At 44.8% G+C, this 23,531-nt stretch overlaps 1 protein-coding gene across 2 annotated transcripts in view; it reads right to left on the bottom strand.

The window, feature by feature from the left end:
- The window catches only part of ANKRD10 (ankyrin repeat domain 10), a 226,293-nt gene extending 216,288 nt beyond the window's left edge, over positions 1-10,005 (bottom strand). The window contains exon 1 of one of the 2 annotated variants that reach the window (XM_033948976.1): positions 9,485-10,005. In XM_033948976.1, coding sequence (XP_033804867.1) covers positions 9,485-9,679 — 195 coding nt within the window. In that variant the 5' untranslated portion in view covers positions 9,680-10,005. The remainder of the gene's footprint in view (positions 1-9,484) is intronic. The other variant, XM_033948975.1, reaches the window with a different exon arrangement.
- Positions 10,006-23,531: the final 13,526 nt, after the last annotated feature.

The raw sequence follows: 23,531 nt of genomic DNA, 5'->3' as shown, positions 1-23,531 counted from the left end.
TGTGGGTTGAAATGGAATAAGCAGAGACTTTGCTCATGACTCTGATGATGTCGTAGAGCATCAGCTACATCAGTAGTTCCCAACCCTGTTCTTGAGGACCTTCAGGCCAGTCAGGTTTTCAGGATAGCCCTACTGAATATGCATGAGAGAGATAGGAATACCTAGATTGTCCCAACTAGGATCCCAGTTTTGGCATCCTTAGATGCTTTCATCAGGGGATGAATGGACACTAAACAAAAATAAGAGCCCAACTTTAAAAAAATAAGAACAATCATTTCCAAATAGCATGTAAATCATAGCGTGTAAATACTAAAAGAATGCAAAAATAGACAAAACTTCATAAAACATGCATATTTTTAAGCCAGGGTTTCTCAACCTGCGGTACATGTACCATAGGGGGTACGCATACTGTCTGTTGAGGGTATGTGGGCTGACCACCGCCCGCCCACTCACCGCCGCAACACTAGGAAGGGAATTGCCAGGCACATGCAACGATTGTACGCCACCGGCCCACAAGCCTTCCACCAACGTCAATTCTGCACGCACCTGGCCCTTTCAGAGTTGTGGCGAACGGCGGACTGGGGGGAGGAGGAGGAATTGGTGGTGAGTAGACAGGCTTCAGCGTGGCAGGGAGGGAGGGAGAACAAAGGCTGGAAGGCAGTGAGGAGGAGGGAGAACAAACTCGGGAAATAGGAAGGAAGGAGAGATGAAGGGGGCACTAACTTGGGACATAGGAAGGAGGGAATAGAAAGGGACAATTTCTGGGCCTGAGTATGTGAGTAAGAGGAAAAGAGATGGTGCACATGGGGAAAAAGGAATAGGAAAATTGAGCAGAGAGAGGAGTGAGGTAGAGATGCATGGGGAAAAGAAGGATGAGAGGGAGAAATGTTGGATATGGTGGTGGGGGGAGGGAACACAGAGATTGAAGGGGATGCAAGAGGGAGGAATGTTGGGCTTAGCGATGGAAGGAGATGTGGCATGGTGTTGGAGAGGGGTGATAGAAGGAGAAATAGGGAGTGGTGAAAATTGATCTGGGGGATGAAAGAGGAAGAAAAGTTGGATTCATGGAGAGACAGACAGAGATGTTGGTTGGGGAATGGAATGAGGTCTGGAGGAGAGGAAGCAGAAAGAAAGAAAAAGAAATATTGAATGCACAGTCAGAAGGAAATGCTACCAGAGACTCATGAAATTACCAGACAACAAAGGTAGGAAAAATTATTTTATTTTCAATTTAGTGATCAAAATGTGTCAGTTTTGAGAATTTATATCTGCTGTGTATATTTTGCACTATATTTGTCTATTTTTCTATAGTTGTTACTGATGTGACATTGCATATTTTAAAGTCATCTGCCTTGACATCTTTGATAACCCCCCGAATATAAATGATAATTAACACTTTCTCTGCATACAGTGTGCTTTATGGGTTTTTTAATTTTGTGGTTATCATTATGTATTAATAAGATTATATTGTGTATATATGAAAAATGGATGGAAGAAATTGCATTACAATTAGTATTATTATTAGGGGGGGCAGGTCTGGGGTGGAGTTTGGCTTATCTAATATAATAAAATGGTAGGACTCGCATGCGCACTAAAAAAAATCGTGTTCCCTGATCCCGTCGCGGAAACACGATTGCGCGGGTTTTACGTCACCGCACTCTGTTCCTCCTCCACCATGCCACGCCAGCCATGCCCGCCGCCGGCCTCGAGCTCCTAGGGGCCCCATGTCCGGCACCGGCCTCGAGCTCCTTGGGGCCGGCGGCGCGAGCCGCCCGGCCAGTGCTGAGGCCCCGCCTCCCGCTTCCGCCCTACACACTCTTCAATTCCTCCAGGCAGTGGCAGACCAAACAGGACCCGATCGGACACCAGGGTTCTACACACTCGCGGAACCCAAACTAATGTTCACAAAAAATTAATTTTTAAGTTCAGCAGACCCCAAGGTAATGTTGTGGCCGAAGTTATTTTTTATGTTCTAAGCCGCTGTGCAAACCCCCCCCCCCAACTGGAGATCACCGCTCTCCCCCCCCCTCTGGAGATCGCCGCTCCCACCCGCTCCCACTGTGCAACCCCCCGCTAACTGGAGATCGCCGCTCTCCCCCCTCCCCCCCCCAACTGGAGATCGCCGCTCCCACCCGCTCCCACTGTGCAAACCCCCCCCAACTGGAGATCGCCGCTCCCCCCTCCCCCCCAACTGGAGATCACCGCTCCCACCCGCTCCCACTGTGCAAACCCCCCCCAACTGGAGATCGCCGCTCTCACCCACTCCCACTGTGCAACCCCCCCCCCCCATGGGAGGATGCGCCACAGCAAAGTGCTGCACAGGTACTGGAGGGGGAGAGATATATCGCTTCTGCACCGGTACAAACATCCCTCCAGCGTTGGCACTTGCTGCACGTTAAACAGGCTGCTTCGGGCTTTCTCCTGCAGTTGAATCCCTTTGCCGCGTCACTGATTACGTCATCAATGACGCAACAGAGAGCCTCAACAGCAGAAGAAAGCCGAAGCAGTCTGTTTAACGTGCAGCGAGTGCCAACGCTGGAGGGAGGTTTGATATTAAAGTCTTGCTAGGAGGGTCGCAGAGTCAGCGGGGGTTGGGCTGGGAGGGGAGAGAAGCGTCTGCCTCGGGTGCTTCAGGCAGCAGCAGCGTTTACAATTCGCTGCTGTTGCTGGCTTCAGGCCTTCCTCTCTGGCCGGTCCTGCCTACTTCCTGTTTTCATGAAGACAGGACCGGCCAGAGAGAAAGACCTGAAGCCAGCAACAGCAATGAATTGTGAATGCTGCTGCTGCCCAATGAAGTAGTTAAATGAGGAAAGGGAGCAGAGGGGGAGAGAATGGCTTGGAGGGAAGGAGGAAGGTATGCCAGACAAAGGCAAAAGGAAGGAGGAGATGGAGAGAGGCCATATGGGAGAGAAAGATAGAAAGAGAAGAGAGGGCAGTGAATGGAAGGGGCAACATAGAGGGTGAACAGTATTCTAGCACCCGTTAATGTAACGGGCTTAAAGACTAGTGTATTAATAAGATTATATTGTGTGTATATGAAAAATGGATGGAAGAAATTGCATTACAATTAGTATTATTATTATGGGGGGGCAGGTCTTTGGCCGGGGGTACTCGGTTGGTATTTGTTAAGCTTAGGGGATACTTGGCTTGAAAAGGTTGAGAAACACTGGTTTAAGATACATGAAAATGAGAAGCATTTAAAACAACCAGTAATCAAACTACTGTGTTTCCACGAAAATAAGTCCTAGTATCATTTTCGGGGTAGGTCTTAATATAAGCCCTACCCCAAAAATATGCCCTAGTCTCAGGATTCGCTGGCAACTGTTTAACCCCCCCCCCCTCCATGCAGCTGGACCCCAGCTGATCCCTCCCCGCCGACCATGAGCGAGCCCTACCTTCATCCTAAGAAGCGTCGGGCCAGCAGCACTCTAAACAGGCTGCTTGGCCTTGTCTGTCTGGGATTTAACTCTGCCACATTACTGATGATGTCATCAGTAAAGCAGCAGAGTGAAATCCCTAATGGACAAAGCCAAGAAGCCTGTTTAAAGTGCTGCTGGCCCAACGCTGTGCTTAGGATGAAGGTAGGGCTCGCTCGCAGTCAGTGGGGAGGGAAGGACTCAGCAGGGATTCAGCGGGGCGATGCTCAAGGGTTCTGCAGCACAAGGGAAGGATAGAAGCTGGTCAAACTTCTGCTGCACAGGGGGATGGGAGGAAAGATGCTGCACATGTGGGGTTGTGAAAGGAAAGAGGAAGAATTGGGCTGAAGAAGAGGAAGGGAGGGATGGTCATGTGCATACCCCGAAATAAGACCTAGTGCCTTTTTTGGGCCCCAAATGAATATAAGACATGGGGAAACATGGTATGGATATAAACATGAAATAGCACAAAAAATAAAATTATATATATATATATATACATACACACACACACATATATATATATAAACATACATACTGTATATTAAAGTGATAAATGACATAGAAAGCAATGAACAACGGAGAACAACTGTATTTAAAACAACTAGTAAAACAACTATGGATATAAACATAAAAGAGCACAGAACCATTAACTAAATATTGTAAAGATTGATTTATTTGTATAATTGAGGAAAACATGCACATCCGGGGAGGGGGTATATTTGGCATTTAAGAAGTATAGAAGGGTTGATTACAAATATTTTTATGAGATGTTGGTTAATGGGAAGTGGGTGGGAGAAAATAAGTCTTGATTTTATTCTATTAAGTATATTGTGCTGTAATGATAATATTTTATGTAAATACATCATCTTTTGTGCACAATTGAAGTTTTAAAAATGAATAAAGAATCTTAAAAAAAAAGAAATATGTATATTAAAATTATTATAAAAACATGCGAGAAACATGATAAGCGACATATAAAGCAATGAGCAACAGTGAACAATTGCTGCAAGCAATAACATTTAGAGTACACATAGAGTTAGATACTGGAAGGGATCAGGGTAAAAGGTGGCAAGCTATAGGTAGACACAATAAAAGGGAAATTGAGCACTGAATAGTAAGAGAGAATTTAGACAGAGGCAGAAAATAAATTGAGAAGTTAGACCAGGAGGAAGGGAGAGAGAGAGATGCCAGAGCAAGGGAAGGGGAGGAGACAGATACCAGACCTGGAAAGAGGAAAGGAGGAAGGAGACAGATACCAAATCTGAGGGGAGGAAAGGAGGAGAAAGAGACAGAGAGATGCTAACATCTGCAAGGAGGGAGAGGTGGAAGTGAAGAAGACAGATGCCATACCATAGGGGGAGTGGAGAGAAGTAGATGGATGCCACACCAATGGGGGGGGGGGAAGGGAGAGGCAGACAGTTTTTGGAAGAGGTATAGAAAGAGAGTAGATGCCATATGGAAGAGGCAGAGATAGGGCAGTCAGTGGATGGAAGGATGAGAAGATGAGGAAAGCAGAAACCAGACAACAAAAGGTAGAAAATTTTTTTGTTTTACTTACTTTTGCTTTAGGATAAAGTATTATTTTAGCTGTGTTGATAATCATTTATTAATAGAAAATGGAAATAAGGTGATCCTGTTTACTGGACTAATTTTAATACATTTTTTAATAATTCAGAGATCATAACTCCTTTCCTCAGGTCAGGACAGGGATACTGTAACAGCAGAAAAAGGTTTTAACCTATGAAAGCTAATTTAGAAATGTATTAGTCCAATAAAACGACGGGCACTAAATTTTCTTCCCATGCCTCCTACCCAGATGCAAAATATAAATTGGTGGGCTTCCCATAGCCCTTTCCAGATTTCTTCCTCTGGGAAGGAAGGGGGGATTTGTTTGAGATGTTTGGAGGTTTCATAGAACAAAAACTGTACATTGGCAGTGGTATGGTAATCTTTGTTGTTTGTTTTGAATTTTAAAGTGAAAGAAATAAAGAAGTAAATAAACGGGAGTGGGGCAGGGGTCTGGGCATGGTGTGGAGGGGCAGGGGGGCCCAGTGAACTTGTGTGCCTAGGGGCTCTTGACAAAGTTTCAAGTTTATTAGGATTTTATATACCGCCTATCAAGGTTATCTAAGCGGTTTTTACAATCAGGTACTCAAGCATTTTCCCTCTCTGTCCCGGTGGGCTCACAATCTATCTAACGTACCTGCTTGGGACCAGCATATTTCAGTTTTTGGAATTTTTTCAGTTTTCGGAATAAGTGGAATCTGCATCTCTTTGCCATTTTACAGCCCTTTGACCTTTTCTGCTTCTCATTGGCACCCTAGAATCTGCAGCTCTCTACTTTCCAGCCTTCTGACCTACATTGTACAGAGATGAGAAGAAACGCATGCACTTGCGTTGGTTTCAACATGTATCACACTGGGGAAATTAACTACTTCTGATTCGGGTCAAATTTCAGTTTTCGGAGCATTTCGGATAAAGGATTTTGTACCTGTACTGAAATTAAACCATAGGACAGTAATTGTTAAAAATGAAACCAGTTAGTTATATACTCATCTAGGAGCAGGTTAATTTAACTTTTCTTTTTTAGGGGGAGGGGATTAGCTCTTTGGATCTTCCCTAATATTAGCTCAAGGAGAGTTATTTTAAGGCAGTGGTTCTCCACCTAGTTCATGGGACACACCCAGTCTGTCAGATTTTGAGGATATCCACAATGAATACGCATGGATAGATTGTGGATACCCTCAAACCTGACTGTCTGGTTGTATCTCTGATGACTGGGTTGAGAACCATTATTACATTAAGGAATAGTAGGTATTATACGGCTTATGGTTGTATCTGTTGACTGCTTCATTTGCCATATCTTCTTTATGCAATGCTGCACTTCATCTGCTATATCTTTATTTGGTTGCCATATGCCCATATCCTCTTCCCCCAATCCAGCATGTGCCCTTTTTTCTTTCTCCTCCCCATTTCCTTCCAGGGTCTGCTCCCCCAACACACACTTCCATTCATTCTGATCCCCCCTCTCTTGCCCCTTCCATCCTCTGCCCTTTCCATCCAGTGTCCGCCCTCTCTATTTTCCATAAGGCATCTTCCCTCTTTCCATGTGCCCCTTCTCTCCTTTGTACATGATTCATTTCAGCTTCATCCCCTCTCCATTTTTCTGCTCCACCCTTCTCCTATTCTATGGCATCTCTCTCTTCTCCTTTCCACTCATCCCCATGGCCTAGCATCTTTCTCCTTTCCTACTATCTCTCCCTCCCCCCTCCATGCTCTGGTATCTCCTCTCCTTCCTTTTCCTCTGGTCTGGCATCTATCTCGTTAGTTTTCATTCCCTCCCCCCGTGCCCTGGCATCTGTCGCCTTAGTTTCTAGTCCCTCCACCATGCCCTGGCATCTTTCTGTTCTCCTATCTCTCCCTCCATTATCTGGCGTCTGCCTCCTTCCCTTCCCCTTCTCTCCCTCCAATGATCTTGGCATCTCTTCTCCTCTCCCTTCCCTGGTCTTCCTTCTCTCTCCCCAATTGGGTGCAGCAACATGTCTTCCCCCTGACTGCCTGGTGAGGGGAGGTCAGCTTGCCTCCCCTCCCTCGCTATCCTCTTGCTCACTGCCCATAAGCGAACTGAACTTCGCAGTGTTAGAGACCCCCCCAGCCTAGGTTCAGTTCGCTTTTAACACTGTGCGCCAGCTTCCCTTCTCATTACGTTATGAAAGGGAGGGAGTAGGGAAACCAGCACGTGCAGTGTTAAGAGCAAACTGAACCCACGCTGGGGGGGGGGGGGGGGCTCTAACACTGCACGTGCCAGCTTTCCTTCTCGTCTGAAACAGGAATGATTTAACTTCCTGTTTCATCAGAGAAGGGAAGCCGGCGCGCGCAGTATTAGAGCCCCATGGCCTGAATTCAGTTTGCTTGTGAATGGTGGGCAAGAGAGCAGCGAGTGAGTGAGTCCCAGGGAAGACCTCATCAGACAGTCAGGACCCCCCTGCCCTGTTTACGCCGCCCCTGATATTTTTGGGACTGCGGCACTTGCCTGATGGGCCTAGCCTTTAATCCGGCCCTGGTCCCAAGGATTTCAGATAAAGGATGCCTGCTATTTCCAAATTACAAAAAAAAAAAAACAAAATAACCCAACACTTCTCAAACACAAATTTTTATCATGACAGTTATTTCAAAGAACAACTAAGATCATGCTGGGGAGATACTAGATAAGATAAAAGGTTATCTTGAATTTGCATTTATTATAGGAAAGTGTGTCTACTAGCCTAGTGGCAGAGGAAACAAAAAGTGTCATCTCAATTTAGCCAAAAGGAAGGCTGGTTCCACCCATGACATCAAAAGCTACTCCTACTTGTACCAACGGTTCATAGACAGTAACGCGGAAGACAAAGGTGCGCACCAACAACTGAGCCCAAGATGGAGGCGCACGCCGAAGAAAAAGACTATTTTTAGGGGCTGCGACGGGGGTTTTTGTTGGAGAGCCCCCCCACTTTACTTAATACAGATCGCGGTGGCGTTGTGGGGGGTTGTAACCCCCACATTTTAGTGAAAACATAACAAAACAGGGAAAAAGTTAAGTTTTCAGTAAAATGTGGGGGTTACAACCCCCCAAACCCCCCACAACGCGGCACGATCTGAATAAAGTAAAGTGGGGGGGTTCCCCCCCACACCTCCCGTTGAAGCCCCTAAAAACAGTCTTTTTCTTCGGCACGCACCTCTGCGCTGTGCTCAGTTGTCTGCTCGCGCCTTTATCCCGGCGCGCTTTTGACCTGACACCGTACCAACGGCACTATTTACCAGCCCCTAATGGTTTTGCTACAACAATGCAGAGGAGCAATTGGTCCTGCCTTTCCTCCCCAGTAGGAAGAGTTCAAGCACAGGTGGGGATGAAAGCAGGTGCCAAGAAAATGTCAAAGATAAGTCAGTGCCAACGCTGCCCCCCCCCCTTCCAACCTCAGGCTTGAATCTGGCAGCACATCTCGTCTACAATGCTAATGCTGCTGCCGCCCCCACCCCTCCAGCTGTCGCTATCAATAAAGTTTCCAGCACCAGTCTCAGCGAGCAGCTGGAGATTTAGGAAAGGGGCACGGTGGAGAAAAGTAGCCCCCCCCCCCAGCTGACCATTAAGGAAAAAGACAAGCTCAAGTTTTAATAAGCTGCAGAACTGAAAGAAGATCAAAGCAGGAACATATGTCTGGCTCTGAGTCCTGCCTCCAAAAGAAGGAAGACCCTGTTCAAAAAACATCTCCCTGGGTTTATCACTCAGCGAGTTTTATTATTGAAATTCTATTTTACAAATATTTGTATTTTTTTTTACTGTATTATTGTATTTCGCCGATTGTCCAGCTCTTTTTAGTGTAAACCGCCTAGAACTTTTGGTTATGGCGTATAAAAGGATAAAGTTATTATTATTATTTAGGAAAACTTCATCCTAGTTTGAAGATGAGATTTTTTTGGGGGGCGGGAGGCGCAGGGGCAACCAACCGGTTTTCCGTAGCCAAAAAGATGCTAAACCCCCAAAGAGCAACAGTTTTAGCTGTCGAAGGATTGAGCTGTTGATAACGTCCACTTCCGTTCAAATAACAAACTCACGGTTGACGACATCTATAGGTAGCTTTTATTTAGGCCTCGTTTTGCTTGGAGTGGTGCTCTAAAAGCAAAACATATGGCTGAAGTTTATCTGGGAGACCCTGGCCAAAGTCACTTAACCTTTCATTGCCCCAGGTACAAAGCTTTACGATTGTGAGTGCACTAAGGGCAGAAAGTACCTGCATATAACGTGTACAGCGTTGTATACATCTAGTAGTGCTATACAGCTAATACCTCAATGCAGCCGGCCATTACGTTATTAAAAGAGGGGGAGGGGCTGGCCGAAGGACAACCGTTGCAACTGGAGCTCGGGTCGAAGCACGATGGAGGAGGAGGGTGGGATTCGGCCACCGAGGGCCCAACTCCTCTCCCCTTACCCATTTTGCTCCAAGAAGGGTGCGCGGGGGCCCGGAGCGAAATTTCAATTCCTGAAGACGGCGGCGCGCGCCATTCCTACGCATTTGGCTCCTTCTTACCTTGCCGAAATGCGCGGCCCAGTGGATGGGCGTCCAGCCATAGAACGAGTCCTCGGCGACCAGCTCGGGGCCCGGTGTGCGCTGCAGTAGCGAGAGTAGCGCCCCCACGTCACCATCGCGGCAGGCCCGGTGCAGCGGGAAGCGCACGCTCAGCACCTCCTCGCTCGAGAAGCCCGCGTCGAAGCCCAGGGACATGGCCGCACTTTGTCCTACCCCCTTCCACAATCGCTTCTTCCTCTTCTTTTAATCTTCCTTTCCCTTCTTAAAGCGGCTTCCTTTGCACTAGTGCTCACTGCACAGAGCCCACAACAGTTAAACAAAAAAAGTACTAATATAATATAAAACGCTAATTCGCCTGAACACGCCGACGAAACACAAAGAATAGCTCAGCGTCGCTCCGTATCTGGCTCAGCCTGTGGATACCAGAGAAATAACACCGCACTGCACACAAACAAGAAAAACTAAGCACCTCCTCCTGCCGCCTACAGTACACATTCTAAACAATATGGCAGAGCTTTCTGTATTAGGAATAAAACACGCCCTTGGTCTTCTTTTTGCCCTTCTACTCCTCCCTCCTTGTTGTCACTCTCAAGTCTTTCTGCTAGGAAAGGTTCGGGGCGGAACTGAGAGCATCACTACTGAACATGATACAGTAGATGCATGAAGAGGAAGCTGCAATAGTCTGAATTTAAGGAAATTGAAAGGGATGTTTAAAGATAGGAGATGTGGGTAGCTGAAGATCAAAACGCCTCTAGCAGAATTTATTTTATTGATTTAGTTCACATATAGGAAGTGGTAGCTCAGCAAGATTAATAACTTGTAATTGGCAGTATATAAAGTCAATAAATTAAATCAAATCAACTTTCCTCATTCTCAGAGGCATAGACAGCAGAACGCTTTTTTTTTGAGGGGGGGGGGGGCAAAAGTTCCAACCAAGCTCTGCCCAAGACCCCACCCCATAATAGTACTGTAATGCCATTTTTTCCCATTCATTCTTCATACATACACAATATAATCTTATTAATATGTACATAACAGTAACCACAAAATTAATCTACATAAAGCACACTGTATGCAGAGAACAATTTAATTAACATTTATATTCTGAGGTCAAGGTAGATGACTTTAAAATATGCAATGTCACCTCACTAACTGCTACATAGTAACATAGTAAATGACAGCAGATAAAGACCTGAATGGTCCATCCAGTCTGCCTAAAAGTTATATCCATTAAAAAATACATGATTAGATTAACTTGTCTCTTCTTTGATATTTCTGGGCTCTAGATTGTAAAGTCTGGTATTGTCCTTGGTTCCAAATGCTGAAGTTACCATCCAAGCTCACTCCAACCTATCCAACCATCCCGTTGTTTGAAGGATATCTACCGTAAAGTCTGGCCAGTAACATCCTCATGTTCTATATTAGTGGAGTTCCCATTGATGCCCACCCCAGCCCACTGCAGCCCATCCTACACCGAATCACCATATATGAGACACAGACCATAGTAACATAGTAACATAGTAGATGACGGCAGATAAAGACCCGAATGGTCCATCCAGTCTGCCCAACCTGATTCAATTTAAAAAATTTTTTTTTTTTTTTTCTTCTTAGCTATTTCTGGGCGAGAATCCAAAGCTTTACCCGGTACTGTGCTTGGGTTCCAACTGCCGAAATCTCTGTTAAGACTTACTCCAGCCCATCTACACCCTCCCAGCCATTGAAGCCCTCCCCTGCCCATCCTCCTCCAAACGGCCATACACAGACACAGACCGTACAAGTCTGCCCAGTAACTGGCCTAGTTCAATCTTTAATATTATTTTCTGATTCTAAATCTACTGTGTTCATCCCACGCTTCTTTTAACTCAGTCACAGTTTTACTCTCCACCACCTCTCCCGGGAGCGCATTCCAGGCATCCACCACCCTCTCCGTAAAGTAGAATTTCCTAACATTGCCCCTGAATCTACCACCCCTCAACCTCAAATTATGTCCTCTGGTTTTACCATTTTCCTTTCTCTGGAAAAGATTTTGTTCTACGTTAATACCCTTTAAGTATTTGAACGTCTGAATCATATCTCCCCTGTCTCTCCTTTCCTCTAGGGTATACATATTCAGGGCTTCCAGTCTCTCCTCATATGTCTTCTGGTGCAAGCCTCCTATCATTTTCGTCGCCCTCCTCTGGACCGCCTCAAGTCTTCTTACGTCTTTCGCCAGATACGGTCTCCAAAACTGAACACAATACTCCAAGTGGGGCCTCACCAATGACCTGTACAGGGGCATCAACACCTTCTTTCTTCTACTGACTACGCCTCTCTTTATACAGCCCAGAATCCTTCTGGCAGCAGCCACTGCCTTGTCACACTGTTTTTTTCGCCTTTAGATCTTCGGACACTATCACCCCGAGGTCCCTCTCCCCGTCCGTGCATATCAGCTTCTCTCCTCCCAGCATATACGGTTCCTTCCTATTATTAATCCCCAAATGCATTACTCTGCATTTCTTTGCATTGAATTTTAGTTGCCAGGCATTAGACCATTCCTCTAACTTTTGCAGATCCTTTTTCATATTTTCCACTCCCTCTTCGGTGTCTACTCTGTTACAAATCTTGGTATCATCTGCAAAAAGGCACACTTTTCCTTCTAACCCTTCAGCAATGTCACTTACATACATATTGAACAGGATTGGCCCCAGCACCGAACCCTGAGGGACTCCACTAGTCACCTTTCCTTCCTTCGAGCGACTTCCATTAACCACCACCCTCTGGCGTCTGTCCGACAGCCAGTTTCTGACCCAGTTCACCACTTTGGGTCCTAACTTTAGCCCTTCAAGTTTGTTCAACAGCCTCCTATGAGGAACTGTATCAAAGGCTTTGCTGAAATCCAAATAAATTACATCTAGCATATGTCCTCGATCCAGCTCTCTGGTCACCCAATCAAAAAATTCAATCAGGTTCGTTTGGCACGATTTACCTTTTGTAAAGCCATGTTGCCTCGGATCCTGTAACCCATTAGATTCAAGGAAATACACTATCCTTTCTTTCAGCAACACTTCCATTATTTTTCCAACAACTGAAGTGAGGCTCACCGGCCTGTAGTTTCCTGCTTCATCCCTGTGACCACTTTTATGAATAGGGACCACATCCGCTCTCCTCCAATCCCCAGGAATCACTCCCGTCTCCAGAGATTTGTTGAACAAGTCTTTAATAGGACTCGCCAGAACCTCTCTGAGTTCCCTTAGTATCCTGGGATGGATCCCGTCTGGTCCCATCGCTTTGTCCACCTTCAGTTTTTCAAGTTGCTCATAAACACCCTCCTCCGTGAACGGCGCAGAATCTACTCCATTTTCTCGTGTAACTTTGCCGGACAATCTCGGTCCTTCTCCAGGATTTTCTTCTGTGAACACAGAACAGAAGTATTTGTTTAGCACATTTGCTTTCTCCTCATCACTCTCCACATATTTGTTCCCAGCATCTTTTAGCCTAGCAATTCCATTTTTTATCTTCCTCCTTTCACTAATATATCTGAAAAAATTTTTATCTCCCTTTTTTACATTTTTAGCCATTTGTTCTTCCGCCTGTGCCTTTGCCAAACGTATCTCTCTCTTGGCTTCTTTCAGTTTCACCCTGTAGTCCTTTCTGCTCTCCTCTTCTTGGGTTTTTTTATATTTCATGAACGCCAACTCTTTCGCCTTTATTTTCTCAGCCACTAGGTTGGAGAACCATATCGGCTTCCTTTTTCTTTTGTTTTTATTGATTTTCTTCACATAAAGGTCCGTAGCCATTTTTATCGCTCTGTCCAATACCGGCCTTAGTTCTTTAATTTACATCCTTTGTTTTTAAATTAAAGATCCTCTATTTTTATCCCATGCTTTTTTTTTTAATTTCATCACTGTTTTCCTCTCCACCACTTCCCTTGGGAGTGCATTTCAGGCATCTATCACCCTCTCCGTGAAGAAGAATTTCCTAACATTGCTCCTAAATCTTCCTCCATGTAACCTCAAATTATGCCCTCTAGTTTCACCATTTTTTCTTCTCTGGAAAATATTTGGTTCTATATTAATGCCTTTCAAGTATTTAAATGTCTATATCATATCTCCCCTGTCCCTCCTCTCCTCCAGAATGTACATATTACCATTTTTGTCACCTTCCTCTGGACTGCTTCAAGTCTTTTTATATCTTTTGCCAGATACGGCCTCCAAACCTGAACACAATACTTCAAGTGCGGCCTCACCAATGACCTATACAGGGGCATCAACACCTCCCTTCTTCTGTTGGTTACTCCTCTTTCTATACAGCCTAGCATACTTGTGGCTACAGTCACTGCCTTATCACATGGTTTAGATGCCTTTAGATCCTCAGACACAACCACCCCAAGGTCCCTCTCTCCATCTCTGCTTATCAGCCTCTCACCTCCCAGCACATATGATTCCATTGGATTTCTACCCCCAAAATGCATCACTCTGTACTTCTTCGCAATTGAATTTTAGTTGCCAGATGCTAGACCATGCTTCTAACTTTTGCAGATCCTTTTTCATGTTTTCCACTCCCTCCGGGATGTCCATTCTGGTACAAATCTTGGTATCATCCACAAAAAGGCTAACCTTATCTTCTAACCCTTCAGCAATGTCGCTCACAAACATATTGAACAGAATTAGTCCCAGCACCAGTCCTTGAGGCACTCCACTACTCACCTGACCCTTCTTTGAGTGAATTCTATTTACCACATCCCTCTGGCGTCTGGTTGTCAAACAATTTTAATCCAGTTCACCACTTTGGGCCCTAGCTTCAGCCTATGGAGTTTGTTTAAGAGCCTCCTATGAGGAACCATGTCAAAGAATTCAATCAGATTTGTTTGGCACAATTTACCTTTAGTAAACCCATGTTGCCTCGGATCTTGTAATCCATTAGATTCTAAGAATTTCACTATCCTTTCCTTCAGCAACATTTCCATTATTTTTCCAATAACTGAAGTGAGGCTTACCAGCCTGTAGTTTCCCGCTTCATCTCTGCAACCACTTTTGTAAAGAGGGACCACATCTGCTCTTCTCCAGTCCCGCAGAACCTCTCCCGTCTCTAAAGATTTATTGAACAAATCTTTAAGAGGACCTGCTAGAACCTCTTGGATCTCCCTCAATATCCTGGGATGGATCCCACCAGTCCCATAGCTTTGTCCACCTTCAATTTTTCAATTGTGGTCCTTCTCCAGGTTTTTCTTCTGTGAACACCAAACAGAAGTATTTGTTTAGCACATTTGTTTTTTCCTCGTCATTCTCCACATAGCAATTCATACCTTTAGACCATCTACCTTCCTCCATCCCATTGTCCTCCGGCCCCCCATTACAGCTCGAGTTCTCAAGCAAAGTTCTGGGTGTCACCTTAGACTCTTCTCTATCCTTCAACGAACATCTCCAATTCCTGGTGAAGAAATGCTTCTTCAGCCTTCACATGCTAAGGAAAATCAGACCCTATTTTCACCAAAAACACTTCGCAGTCCTAGTACAATCCATCATCCTCTCCAGATTGGATTATTGCAATTCTATCTACCTCAGCCTAACCAAGAAAAGCCTCCACAGACTTCAGCGGATTCAGAACGCCGCAGCTAAGCTTGTTTTCGCGAAAAGCAAATTTGATCACGTCTCACCACTCCTGTCTAAGCTCCATTGGCTCCCAGTAATCCCCAGGATCCACTTCAAATGTGCGTGTCTGGCCTACAAGATCCTACATGGCATCCTTCCTGCCGTTATCCCTCTGTCCTGGAACTCCCCAACCCCTACTTCCTCCAGATCCTCCCAAATTTTTAAACTATCCTTCCCTTCCATAAAAGGTATTTCCCATGCAGGCAAACTTGGGTCGTCCCTCCCCTTTAGAATCACTGAGATCTCGAATAACCTCACTTCCCCACTCCGAACCTCAAGCTCCCTCCAACTCTTCCGCAAACACCTAAAAACCTGGCTATTCTCAAAACTGTAACACTTCCCCCCTCTTAGGCCTCTCACCTTCCCCCTTTACACCTAACTCTTTAATCTCTCCACTGTAGTTCCTCTCTCATCCTTCTTCCTGTAAACCGTGCCGAGCTCCGCATTCATGGAGATGGTGCGGTATATAAACCCAAGGTTTAGTTTAGTTTAGTATACCTTTTTTCAGTCTCGTAATTCCATTTTTTGTCTTCCTCCTTTCACTAATATACCTGAAAAATTTTTTATCTCCCTTTCTTATTTTTATAGCCATTTCCTCTTCCATTTTTGCCAGAAGTATCTCTCTCTTGAACATAAGAACATTAAGAATTGCCGCTGCTGGGTCAGACCAGTGGTCCATCATGCCCAGCAGTCCGGTCACGCGGTGGCCCTCTGGTCAAAGACCAGCACCCTATCTGAGACTCGTCCTACAGCATACCTCCTTGTTCATTATGAACTTGTCGAACTTTGTCTTGAATCCCTGGAGGGTGTTTTCCCCTATGACAGACTCCAGAAGAGCGTTCCAGTTTTCTACCACTCTCTGGGTGAAGAAGTGCTTCCTTACGTTCGTACGGAATCTATCCCCTTTCAATTTTAGAGAGTGCCCTCTCGTTCTCCCTACCTTGGAGAGGGTGAACAACCTGTCCTTATCCCTTCAGTATCTTGAATGTTTCGATCACGTCCCCTCTTGATCTCCTCTGTTTGTGGGAGAAAAGGCCCAGTTTCACTAATCTTTCACTGTACGGCAACTCCTCCAGCCCCTTAACCATCTTATTCGTTCTTCTCTGGACCCTCTCAAGTAGTATCGTGTCCTTCTTCATGTACGGTGATCAGTGCTGGACGCAGTACTCCAGGTGAGGGCGCACTATGGCTCGGTACAGCGGCATGATAATCTTTTCCGATTTGTTCGTGATCCCCTTCTTTATTATTCCTAGCATTCTGTTCGCCCTTTTTGCTGCCGCCGCCGCACATTGCATGGACGGCTTCATCGACTTGTCTATCATAACTCCCAAATCTCTTTCCTTGGAGGTCTCTCCAAGTACCGCCCCGGACATCCTGTATTCGTACATGAGATTTTTGTTACCTACATGCATCACTTTACACTTATCCACGTTGAATCTCATCTGCCATGTTGATGCCCATTCCTCAAGCCTGATTATGTCACTTTGCAGATCTTCGCAATCCTCCTGTCTTCACTACTCTGAATAACTTCATATCGTCCGCAAATTTAATCACCTCACTCGTCGTACCAATGTCCAGATCATTTATAAAGATGTTGAAGAGCACGAGTCCAAGCACAGAGCCCTACGGCATCCCACTGGTGACACTCTTCCAGTCCGAGTATTGTCCATTTACCCCCCACTCTCTGTTTCCTATGCTCCAGCCAGATTTTAATCCACGTGAGTATTCCACCCTTGATTCCATGGCTCGAAATTTTCAGAAATAGTCGTTCATGCGGAACCTTGTCAAATGTCTTCTGAAAATTCAGATATACAATGTCGACTGGGTTGGCCTTGTCTATCTGTCTGTTTAATCCCTCAAAGAAGAGCAGCAAGTTTGTCAAACATGATCTGCTTTTGCTAAAACCGTGCTGACTGGTCCTCATCAGCCCATGTCCATCGAGGTAATCAATGATGCGGTCCTTTATCAGTGACTCTACCATCTTTCCCGGTACTGAGGTCAGACTCACTGGTCTGTAGTTTCCCGGATCTCCCCTCGAACTTTTCTTGAAGATCGGCGAAACATTCGCCACCTTCCAGTCTTCCGGAATCTTTCCCGATTTGATTTGCAGATTGGCTATTAGTTGAAGCAGTTCAGCTGGTCCCTTTCAGTTCCTTGATGACCCTTGGATGGATGCCATCTAGTCCCGGGGATTTATCGCTTTTAAGCCTATCAGTCTGCCTACACACCTCCTCTAGACTGACCGTCAATCCTGTCAGTTTTCCATTTTCGTTTCCAGCATATAGCCTGATTGGTTCCGGTATGCTGTGTAAATCTTCTTTGGGAAATACAGAAGCAAAAAATGTGTTCAGTTTGTCAGCAATTGCTTTGTCCTCCTTTAGCGCTCCCTTTATTCCATGGTCATCCAACGGTCCCACCACTCCTTCGCGGGTCATTTCCCCTTAATATATCGAAAGAACGGCTTGAAGTTCTTCACCTCCTTGGCTATTTTTTTCCTCGTAGTCTCTTTTGGCCCCTTTTACCACCTTATGGCACCTGTGTTGATGTTGTTTGTGCTTGTTCCAGTTTTCATCCGTTTTTGACCTTTTCCATTCCTTAAACAAAGTTTTCTTTTCTCTGATCACTTCCTTCACCTCTACAGTGAGCCACGCTGGTTCTTTGTTCTTTTTCCTCTTTGATCCCTTGTTGATACACATTATATATAGATTTTGCGCTTCGGTGACTGTGTCCTTAAAAAGGGACCAAGCTTGCTCTAGCGTTTTTACAGTGCTTATCCTCTTCTTAATCTTCTTCCCTACCATGAGTCTCATCCCTTCGTAATTCCCTTTTCGGAAGTTCAGTGCCATGGCTATCGTTTTGGACCAATGTTTCTCCCCTGCGTCCAGACTGAAGCAGATCATATTGTGATCACTGTTTCTCAGCGTCCCTTCTACTTTTACATCTTGTGCCGGTCCTCGCAGGCCATTTAGAATTAAGTCCAGAATTGCATTTCCTCTAGTATTTTCCTTGACAAGTTGTTCCAGGAAGCAATTGCCTACAGCTTCCAAGAACTTGGTCTCTCTAACGCAGCTGGAGGTGCCTAGGTTCCAGTCTATTCCAGGATAGTTGAAGTCATTCGATATTCCTTTCTGTATTCATCTTCTTGAGTTTTGTATATTTCACAAACACCAATTCTTTTGCCTTTATTTTTTCCGCCACTAGTTTAGAGCAGTGGTTCTCAACCCTGTCCTGGAGGACCACCAGCCAGTCGGGTTTTTGGGATAGCCCTAATGAAAATGCATGAGACAGCGTTGCATATAATGGAGGTGACAGGCATGTAAATCTGCCCCATGCATATTCATTAGGGCTATCTTGAAAACCTGACTGGCTGGTGGTCCTCCAGGACAGGGTTGGGAACCACTGGTTTAGAGAACCATATCGGTTTCCTTTTTCTCTTGTTTTTATTTATTTTTATCACATAAAGGTCAGTAGCACTATTTATTGCACCTTTCAACTTGGACCACTCTACTCTTTGATAAATAATATCTACAGTACACAGTCTCCACATGTACCTTTTTTCTTTTGCTTAGTATGATTAGATCCTTCTTCTCCTTTTCTCCCCCTTCTCCCCCTTCTCCTTCCTTCCCTCTATGCAATGTCACCTCAGTAACTATAGAAAATAGACAAATATAGTGCAAAATATAGAGAGCAGATATAAATTTTCAAAACAGACACATTTTGATCACTAAATTGAAAATAAAATCATTTTTCCTATCTTTGTTGTCTGGTGATTTCATGAGTCTCTGGTTGCATTTCCTTCTGACTGTGTATCCTTTCTTTCTTTCTGCACTCAGGCCCAACAATTGTCCCTTTCTATTCCCTCCTTCCTTCCTATGTCTTTAGTGCCTCCAGTGCCCCCTTCCTTTGTCCTTAGTGCCCCTTCCTGTGTCCTTAGTGCCCACATTGCCTCCTTCCTTTATCCTTAGTGCCCCTTCCCATGTCTTTAGTGCCCCCAATGCTCCTTCTTATGTCCTTAGTGCCCTCAGTGCCTCCTTCCTCGGATCTCCCTCAATATCCTGGGATGGATCCCTTCCGGTCCCATGTCCTTAATGACCCAGTGCCTCCTTCCCATGTCCTTAGTGCCCCCACTGTCTCCTTCCTATGTCCTTAGTGCCCCTTCCTATATCCTTAGTGCCCCCAGTGCCTTCTTCCCATGTCCTTAGGGCCCCCAGTGCTTCCTTCCTATGTCCTTAGTGCCCCTTCCTATGTCCTTAGTGCCCTCAGTGCCTCCTTCCTCAGATCTCCCTCAATATCCTGGGATGGATCCCATCCAGTCCCATAGCTTTGTCCACCTTCAGTTTTTCAAGTTGTTCATAAATGCTTTCTTCTGTGAATGGTGCAGTATCCATTCCATTCTTAGGTGTAACTTTGCCGACCAATTGCGGTCCTTCTCCAGGTTTTTCTTCTGTGAACACCAAACAGAAGTACTGTATTTGTTTAGCACATTTGCTTTTTCCTCATCATTCTCCACATAGCAATTCATACCTTCTTTCAGTCTTGTAATTCCATTTTTTGACTTCCTCTTTTCACTAATATACCTGAAATTTTTTTTTATTGTCCTTAGTGCCCCTTTTTATATTCTTAGTGCCCCCAGTGTTTCCTTCCCATGTCCTTAGTGCCCCCCAGTGCCTCCTTCCTATGTCCTTAGTGCCCCTTCTTATATCCTTAGTGCCCTCAGTACCTCCTTCCTATATCCTTAGTGCCCCTTCCTATGTTCTTAGTGTCCCCAGTACCTCCTTCCCATGTCCTTAATGCCACCAGTGCCTCCTTCCTATGTCCTTAGTGCCCCTTCTTATGTCCATAGTCCTACCCTCAGTGCCTCCTTCCTATGTCCTTAGTGTTCCGGGTCAGCCAGGCAACGATTGGCTGGCCCAGAACTTCCTCTCAGATGTCAGAATTCATGTCTGGAAGAAGGTTTGTGGGCCGGCGCCTGGACCTTCCTTTTCTTTAGTTGCAGCGGGTGGTAGCGGCCGTGGACCGGGGGGGTTTGAAGCGGCGGTAGGCTTCGGCAGGTAGCAAGCAGCAGCGGGGACCAGTCTGGGGGGGGTGCAGGCTTCAGCGCTGGAGGGAGGGAGGCAGGCAGGCTGGCTTTGGCATGGTAGGGAGGGAAGAAGGGGAAGCAATCGCCTGTCCTGTTGTCCCCACGCACAGCTTCGGGACACTGTCTCTGAAAATGGGACATGTCAGCATCCCAAAGCTGTGCGTGGGGACAATGGGACAGGGGATCTGAAAATGGGACGGTCCGTTCAAAACAGGACATATGATCACCTTATCTATGCCCCAAGACACCCTTTTCCCACTGCAGGTTGCCTTGAGCCTGTTTAGGTTTGTGCAACGCACAAATATTAGATTAAATTTTTCTACTTCCCTTATGTCTTCTCACCAATCAGCCTAAAATCGGGACACAATTTATAGAATTTGCCCCTGATTGCTGTGAGCCCTGTAAGCACAGTCCCACAAAATACTGCTGTGTCCCACTCTCTCTCCAAGGAAGACTACCTGATGATGTTTCTACTCTGACCCAAATATTTTCCTCTTCCTCACAGATGGCTTGGTGTTCCCTATCTAGAAAGCAAGAAAGCATCTATATAAAAGGGCACTAGCTTCACCATTCCCAATATTAGGAATGGATTTGGCAACACTTTTAATTAAATCCAGTTGTTCTCAATCCAACATTCCCCTCCCTTTTGGTTCAACTCCGTTGATTCCCAATAGAATGTAGAATATGGTATAAAACAAATATCAGCATAACCATAAAAATAATGAGAAAATGGCAAAAGAAGCACATACTGCATATGAGTGAATAAACCAGCGTAAAAACTACCAGAAAAACCAGTATAACCATAAGCATAATAATAATAATAATTTGCAAAGGGAGCATATAGTACATGTAGATAATATAGAAGAGCATAAAACATTAACAGATCATCTTATTTAATATCTTCATAAATGACCTGGAGGACGGAACATCTAGTGAGATCATCAAGTTCACAGATGACACAAAGCTATGCCGGGCAATCAAATCGCAGAAGGACAGCGAGTAACTCCAGAGCGACTTGAACTGATTGGAAAATTGGGTAGATAAATAAATGGCAGATGAAGTTTAATGTGGAAAAATGCAAAGTCATGCATTTAGGTAGAAAAAATAAGAAACACAAGTACAGTATGTCAGGTGCAACTCTGGGGAAAACCGAACAGGAAAGGGACCTGGGCGTATTAATCGATAGGACCCTGAAGCCATTGGTGCAATGCACGGCGGTAGCGAAGAACGCGAATAGAATGCTAGGCATGATAAAGAAGGGAATCGCGAGTAGATCGGAGAAAGTAATACTACTGCTTTATAGAGCGATGGTCAGACCACACTTGGAATACTGCGTCCAACATTGGTCTCCATACCTAAAGAAGGATTTAAAAGTACTCGAGAGGGTGCAGAGACGAGCAACTAAGCTAATAAAGGGCATGGAGAACTTGGAATATGAGGAACGACTTAAGAGACTGGGATTGTTCTCCCTTGAGAAGAGGAGACTTTGAGGGGATATGATCGAGACTTTCAAAATACTGAAAGGAATCTACAAAATAGAGCAGGAAAAAAAAATATTTACAATGTCCAATGTGACACGAACAAGAGGACATGGACTGAAGCTAAGGGGGGACAGGTTCAGGACAAATATCAGGAAGTTCTGCTCCACGCAACGAGTGGTGGAAACCTGGAATGCTCTCCTAGAAGAGGTAATTACGGAATCCACCGTTCTAGGGTTTAAGGGTAAGTTAGATGTACATCTCCTTATGAGTGGCTTAAGGTGACATAGGTAAGAGAAAACTCGATGCACATCTCTTATGAGAAGCTTAGAGTGATATGTGGACTGATACTATGCCAGGGTACACCTGGCGGGGCCTCTGCGTGTGCGGATCGCCGGACTTGATGGACCTAGGGTCTGTTCTGGAGATGGCACTTCTTATCTTCTTATGTTCTTAGACCAGCATAGCGAACAAAGCATAAAGCGTACAAAATAAAAGAGCCTGTGGAACTTATGGATAAATATTAGGGAGCATGAAGCATGACAGACCAATATTACAAATAAAACATAAAACCAAGCATAAACAAAGGTTAACTCAGAAAGAAATCAAGCATCAAAAATGGTTAATAAAGATTGCATTATTGGTTGAAAAGACACCACCCTTGCCTTTTTTTGCTTGACTGTCCTTTCTCGAAGGCAAGATGTTCTTCTGTTTGTTTGCATGGAATAAATGGGGCCATATGTATATGTGCTGTGTTGTTTGCTGCTTATGCTTTCTCAGACTGTGTACTGTTGTCAGGATAGCTCACTCCTCGGGGCTTCCTTGAACTAGAGCTGGGCAAGGGCTGGGTGCCCCTGCTTTTTCCTCCAGGGGCAGGTGGCTGGTCATATTTTATCTTATTTGTCAGTGACTTAGATAACAGGTTAGTCTTGTGGAATGTAGGCGGTATCACTTCACACGTTAAGATGACTAAATCTTGCAGGCTCTCAAATGGTATTCCACTGCCATTGCATATTTACAGTTCATGCGTCTTAGTGATGCAGAACATTTGAAGTTACGGCGAGATTGGGTGGGAGAGGTTCCCATGCTACTAAAGTCCGCATGTTTGAAATCCAGGACTTTGAGTTTTGTGTGGCCATTCTCCTCTTTGGCTGTTATATCAAACCAAACTGTATGATGATCACTACTTCCCAGGTGGTAGATGGTAAAGAAATTCTTCCTAGAAATATGAATTTATGCTATTTTCTTTCCCTGTTTCAACCCAAACTTTTCTCGTGGAACAATTTTATTTATTTTTAGAAAGAAGCTTTTATTTTGTTTTCTTGTTTGTACTGATTTTTTTGAAAAGACTCTAGATATGTGTATTTATCACACTATCACAGTTTAATCAAGGGTAAGTATATAAAAAGAAGTTACAGTACATGAGAGAGCCAGAAAACAAAAAGGAACTGCAGTCGATGTACCTGATGCAGGTGCTTTATTCGGTTTAATAAAATATCCTATTATAACGATAACAGTTCAAATCCACGTATATATTAGGCAGTTCTAGTTCACATGTATTTTGAACAATTCAGATCCGTATTTACAGAATTGGCTGATTAATCACAGATGTACTGTCTCAACCAACTGTGATATCAGCAGTAGTGAAAAGTGCCAATCACATATTTTCAGTGTTCTTTTACAAAGATAAGTGATTTATCTATTTAAAATTTATATGCTTAGACAACATACAAGTTTTTGTTGATTGCTGTGATATATTGGTTCAACATGTGCATTATTGCAGCTGTTGTTCAGTCGTAGTGTTATCAATTCAGTGCCCTGCAGCACCAAGGGGTCCTTTTACTAAGGTGCGCTAGCCA

This window comes from Geotrypetes seraphini, chromosome 6 (genome assembly GCF_902459505.1).
Source record: "Geotrypetes seraphini chromosome 6, aGeoSer1.1, whole genome shotgun sequence".
Lineage (NCBI taxonomy): Eukaryota > Metazoa > Chordata > Amphibia > Gymnophiona > Dermophiidae > Geotrypetes > Geotrypetes seraphini.
This window is presented reverse-complemented; position numbering and strand designations above follow the sequence as displayed.